At 36.3% G+C, this 5,791-nt stretch overlaps 1 protein-coding gene across 1 annotated transcript; it reads left to right on the top strand.

The window, feature by feature from the left end:
• Nucleotides 1-362: 362 nt before the first annotated feature.
• Nucleotides 363-3,745, top strand: LOC134857261 (N-acetyllactosaminide beta-1,6-N-acetylglucosaminyl-transferase-like). Its single transcript, XM_063873644.1, has 3 exons — nt 363-1,039; nt 1,262-1,559; nt 3,165-3,745. Exons 1-3 carry the CDS (start codon nt 527-529, stop codon nt 3,734-3,736), a joined length of 1,383 nt encoding a protein of 460 aa, XP_063729714.1. The 5' UTR covers nt 363-526; the 3' UTR covers nt 3,737-3,745.
• Nucleotides 3,746-5,791: the final 2,046 nt, after the last annotated feature.

Here is a 5,791-nt window from a genome sequence, read left to right as displayed (position 1 = left end):
TGCATATTTAAAGGCATAATTTATTCTGAGGTCAACGCCACTTGAATTTGAAACGAAAGATATTTTTATTGCAAATGACCCATAAAAAAAAAGAAATTAGGCAACTGAAAAGAGCAACATGGTGCTACTTTTAGAAATTGAAGTTCTGATGATTATTAGTCTATTTGATCTTCATTTCTCTTTGATCTTTTTTTTTTCTTTTTTTTATCCGTCCGACAAAGTTTTAACATGTTTAAACACTTTTCTCTGGATTCCAGAGAGCTACAAACACCAAATCGTGCGCCTATCCAGTGCACAGTTTGGCCTCGTAATGTGTTGCACGTATTGATTGCATGGTATACTGATACAAGCTTAAGCATGGCCATGACTTATTTTATTTTATACCATAAACTTTCAGCCAGGTGATGTAGTGGTCACTTTGTTAAATTGAAGATACTATAAAAACAGTACAAGAAACGGTAGAAGAAAACTTATTGAAAATTAACATCTGAAGGCAATTTCTTCTTTCTGTTAGTGCAATCACAGCATGCTTTATCAAGTAAGAATTGTTAAACGTAAATTCAGTCGGAGAAAAACAACTGTTTTTGGGTCAATAGCAGTTATAATTATTTACTTTCATTATCTTCTTCATTATTATTTGCCTGAAAATGCATCGGATGACTTGTTTTTCCACACAAAAAAATCCAAAATTTTCCAGCCCGAGCTTGTACATAATTGTTCTGCATTTATTTCGAAAACTGCTTCAAAATCTAAGCTGTGGGACGCTTCAACTTCATTCGAACACAAGCTCAACTATGAAAATGAGGGGGGATCTTGGGGGGATGATTTCGACTGCGAGCATTACATCAACACCAGATTGGGGGGTTTCTTCTGGAACGATTTTTCCAGTAGCGAAGAAAAGAGTTTTCCATTAGCGTACACAATTATAGCCTATCATAATTTTGATCAACTGGAACAGCTGTTGTTGTCTATATACAGACCACACAACTTCTATTGTCTCCAAATTGACAGTTCGGCCTTAGAAGAATTCAAACAACAGGCAAGAGATTTGAGATGACCGCCCCCCTCTCTTTCCGGCTTAATTGATCCTTTTTAGACAAAAAAATCTTATGACGATTCAATTTTTTTGATCAAGCGAGTTCGACTTTGAATTTTTGCGCAGATGTTTTGTCATGAACTAACAAATTTTGCCTCAAACTTTTTTCAATAAAACTTCTATAAATTCTCCAACTTTGAAGCAAACAACATTGTTTTTATATAGGTGGAACAACTTGTATCATGTATTGCCGATACAGGTCTTAGTAGACGCCTTTTCCTGAGTTTCAAACCGCTCAACATCCATTGGGGGAGACCGTCACTGCTGAAGGCGGAGCTGGGCTGCATGCGGGATTTAGTTTTCCAGAGTGAAAGATTAGCAGAGGCCCAAGGTGTAACAGGGGAACAGGGTTCAACTCAGTGGAAGTACTTGATCAACTTGACGGGCGAGGAGTTTCCACTGGTTACGAACAAAGAGTTGGTGTCAGTTTTAAGCAGAATCAGAGGCGCCAACATCTTAGACGGTAAGGACTAATCATGCTCCTTTCTGTTCTTTCCATTATCTTCCGTCCCTCAGCCTAGTAACAAACAAATTAGCCCCCCCCCCCAGCAGAGATTTTTGTATTTTTGGGGTTGTATAACTTACTGGGGGGAGGGGAATATAAAGAGAAAAACCTTCATTTTGATAAACAAATCTCAGTTTTTTGAACATCACAGATATGTAAAGTAATGTAATGTGAACTCATATAAAAAAAGCTATTATATTGCTGGCAGAGGTCCTAAAAGTTTCTAGAATTATATTTTTTTGATAATTTGTTATTGCTGTTTCTTGTACAGTTAGTATATTTACTTGATACAGTAGTGGATTTAGGGGGTGTGGTGGGGGCGACGCTTCCTTCGTAAGGGATTCCACCCCTGACTACCCAAACGGTCTCCTCTTTGGGTTGTCAGGGGTGAAATCCCTTACGAAGGAAGCGTCGCCCCCACCACACCTCCTAAATCCACTACTGTATCAAGTAAATATACAATCTGTACAAAAAACAATAAAAAAAATTATCAATAAAATATAATTTGGTACTATGTGAAGACATCCATTTTTGGCTGACTCACCCCTATTTTTTTCTGAAGGCGCCATAGGTGCCAATAAATACTAATTTTGAGAGGGTATCGCGCCAAAAAAAAACGCGACTTTTTGTTCAAAACCTTTCAAAAATGCCTGAAACCTTTTCCTTTTGGCCTGTTTTTTTTTCAAAAGGAAAATAATTCATCGGCTATTATTTACCACCTGAAGCTAGAATTTTCCATTTAATTTCAACAAAGATTTTAAAAATAATATTTTAGTTTCAATTTCAGTTTTTATTTCAAATATCAAATTTGATTTCAATTTTTCGAGCAGTTTTTTGTCACCAACAACTAACCCGCATTGGTGTTCCATGAATAAAAATCGATTATAATTGAATTTCCTTGCCAGTTCTCACCAAAGTGGAAACATATCGATTATAATCAATCAAAAATGGAACATAATATTACTATTTTTCGAGGCAACAAAATCCTATTTTCCTCCATTATAATCGATTTTTTTTTCACTTTTGTGGACACTGACAATAAAAACAATTTATGATGTATTTTTATTCATGGAACTCCAATGCGGGTTAATTGTGGGTGACAAAAAATTGCTCGAAAAATTGAAATCAAATTTGATATTTGAAATTAAAACTGAAATTTGAAATTAAAATGGTATTTTTAAAATCTGTGTTAAAACTAAATGGAAAAATTTGGTTTTAGGTGGTAAATAAGAACCGATAAAACTTTTCCTTTTGAAAAAAAGGCCAAAACACGGCGTTTCAGGCACTTTTTTGAAAGGTTTCGACCAAAAAATCGCGTTTTTTTGGCACGATACCTCTCTCAAAATTAGTATTTGTATTTGTTGGCACCTAAGCCATCTTTAGAAAAAAAATGGGGTCGGTCAGCCAAAAATGGATGTCTAATCATAGCACCAAAAAGGAGACCCTTTGGGCCGTCAGGGGTAGAACTACTCCGAACATTTTTTTTTCGTTTCTCCGCAGTGTTATATTTTAGTTGCCATCAAAAAAAAATGCAATGAAGGATTGGGTGGTAAAATATTTCAGGAGGCTTCACCCAAATAAAGCCAGAGAGATACCCTGAGACTCTGCCCTTCAATCTGTCCAAGTACAAAAGCTCGACACATTTTCTTCTAAATAGAAAAGCAGTCGAGTTCATCATAGCAGACAGTGCATTACCCAAACTTCTCTACAAAGCCCTTCATCGTTACAATTTTCTCGAGGAGTCTTTCTTCGCAATACTGCAGTACAACCCACGAACTCTTTTTCCAGGAGGAATGCTCGTTGAACCCGAAACAAATCTCTACACCAATCAGAATTTCCCCCGCTACAAAGTGTGGAGGGACAAAGTCGAGCATTGTCCCAGTGGTATGACATCGAGGGACATTTGCGTGATGGGTATCAACGACCTTCCAGCTTTGGTACACGAAGCTTATGGGCTGCACTTTTTTGTGAATAAATTTTACTGGGATTACCAGCCGGCAGCTTGGGACTGTATAAATGTCTGGCATCATTTGAGATCCTTGGAAGAATTTGAGAATGGATCCACTAGCTTTAACCCTTTTGTGTTTGTCAATAGTTCATATATGAAATACACAAAGCCAGTACGTGGCTTTTGATATCTTATAAAATTGATGCAAAATAGTCTTTAAAATAATTTTGAATTCAATGCTTTGACTGAAGAAATTCCTTGAAGAAAATTAAGGGAAAAAAGACAACAAAAAAGACCTTGTAGTCTTTCAAGGGAAAAAAGACAACAAAAAAGACCTTGTAGTCTTTCAAGGGAAAAAAGACAACAAAAAAGACCTTGTAGTCTTTCAAGGGAAAAAATACAACAAAAAAGACCTTGTAGTCTTTCAAGGGAAAAAAGACAACAAAAAAGACCTTGTAGTCTTTCAAGGGAAAAAAGACAACAAAAAAGACCTTGTAGTCTTTCAAGGGAAAAAAGACAACAAAAAAGACCTTGTAGTCTTTCAAGGGAAAAAAGACAACAAAAAAGACCTTGTAGTCTTTCAAGGGAAAAAAGACTACAAAAAAGACCTTGTAGTCTTTCAAGGGAAAAAAGACAACAAAAAAGACCTTGTAGTCTTTCAAGGGAAAAAAGACAACAAAAAAGACCTTGTAGTCTTTCAAGGGAAAAAAGACAACAAAAAAGACCTTGTAGTCTTTCAAGGGAAAAAAGACAACAAAAAAGACCTTGTAGTCTTTCAAGGGAAAAAAGACAACAAAAAAGACCTTGTAGTCTTTCAAGGGAAAAAAGACAACAAAAAAGACCTTGTAGTCTTTCAAGGGAAAAAAGACAACAAAAAAGACCTTGTAGTCTTTCAAGGGAAAAAAGACAACAAAAAAGACCTTGTAGTCTTTCAAGGGAAAAAAGACAACAAAAAAGACCTTGTAGTCTTTCAAGGGAAAAAAGACAACAAAAAAGACCTTGTAGTCTTTCAAGGGAAAAAAGACAACAAAAAAGACCTTGTAGTCTTTCAAGGGAAAAAAGACAACAAAAAAGACCTTGTAGTCTTTCAAGGGAAAAAAGACAACAAAAAAGACCTTGTAGTCTTTCAAGGGAAAAAAGACAACAAAAAAGACCTTGTAGTCTTTCAAGGGAAAAAAGACAACAAAAAAGACCTTGTAGTCTTTCAAGGGAAAAAAGACAACAAAAAAGACCTTGTAGTCTTTCAAGGGAAAAAAGACAACAAAAAAAGACAGCACAGACAACTATTGCCTCTTCTAACGGCAAACAACGTATTGATTTATTCAACAACATAAACTTTTTTTTGCCGCAAATCACTCAAGGTAGCAGCAGACGCTAGACACTAAATAAATTCGCGGTCAAGCTTGGTCAAGGTTTTGACTAGTTTAAACCAAAAAAGGACAACAAGTACCGACTACTAGGCTATAGTTCATACTTGTCCCAGCCATTCACTGTCTTTAACAAAAAAGCTATAAGCAATGAGCGTGGGGTGCACTAAAATTTTTAAATCCTCCCCCCCCCTCCCCCCGAGAAAATCCTAGATCCAACACTGTATATTATTATAAAATATTTAAACTAGCTCATCTGATTTGAATTCTAAATATTTTAGCGTTGCAAGTCAATATCCTCCAACTCCCGACGGAGAAAATCCGGAGCGGTTTTGTTAGAAAACGGCGGACTCGGTGTTATTTTTTTTGCGCAATTGAGCGAGACGATGCAAGTGTACGGGCAGTAACCCCTTGGGCTCTTTGATTAGGTTACTCGTCATAATAGATCGCCAGTCTTGAATTCAAGCTCGAGTGGAGAGAATGCTTTATTTACAAAACGCTTGCTTACAAAGATAATCCGTCAGTCAATGTGACAATATAGAATTTGCTAAACAGAAAGTTGTAATGGCAATCGCGGAGTATTCAGTCCCATGACAGACCAATGGTGTATCAGAAACAATTGATCAGAGAGATCGGACATCCTCATTTTTACTGAAAGTCTTTTTTCTGAGTACGGCAAATAACACATTTTTTCTTTAGTATGGAATATCCAGTGCAACTTTTGACCAACAAATAGTAATGGAGTCACCAGTTGTAAGTAGGCAATGCTCTGATTCTGATTTTGGTTTTAAAATTGTAGGACAAACAACAGTAAGAGTGACTGACATTCATCTAGGTTACCAAATGCTTTGCTTCAATTCTGTTTCTGACAAAAC

This window comes from Symsagittifera roscoffensis, chromosome 1 (genome assembly GCF_963678635.1).
Source record: "Symsagittifera roscoffensis chromosome 1, txSymRosc1.1, whole genome shotgun sequence".
Lineage (NCBI taxonomy): Eukaryota > Metazoa > Xenacoelomorpha > Acoela > Convolutidae > Symsagittifera > Symsagittifera roscoffensis.
This window is presented reverse-complemented; position numbering and strand designations above follow the sequence as displayed.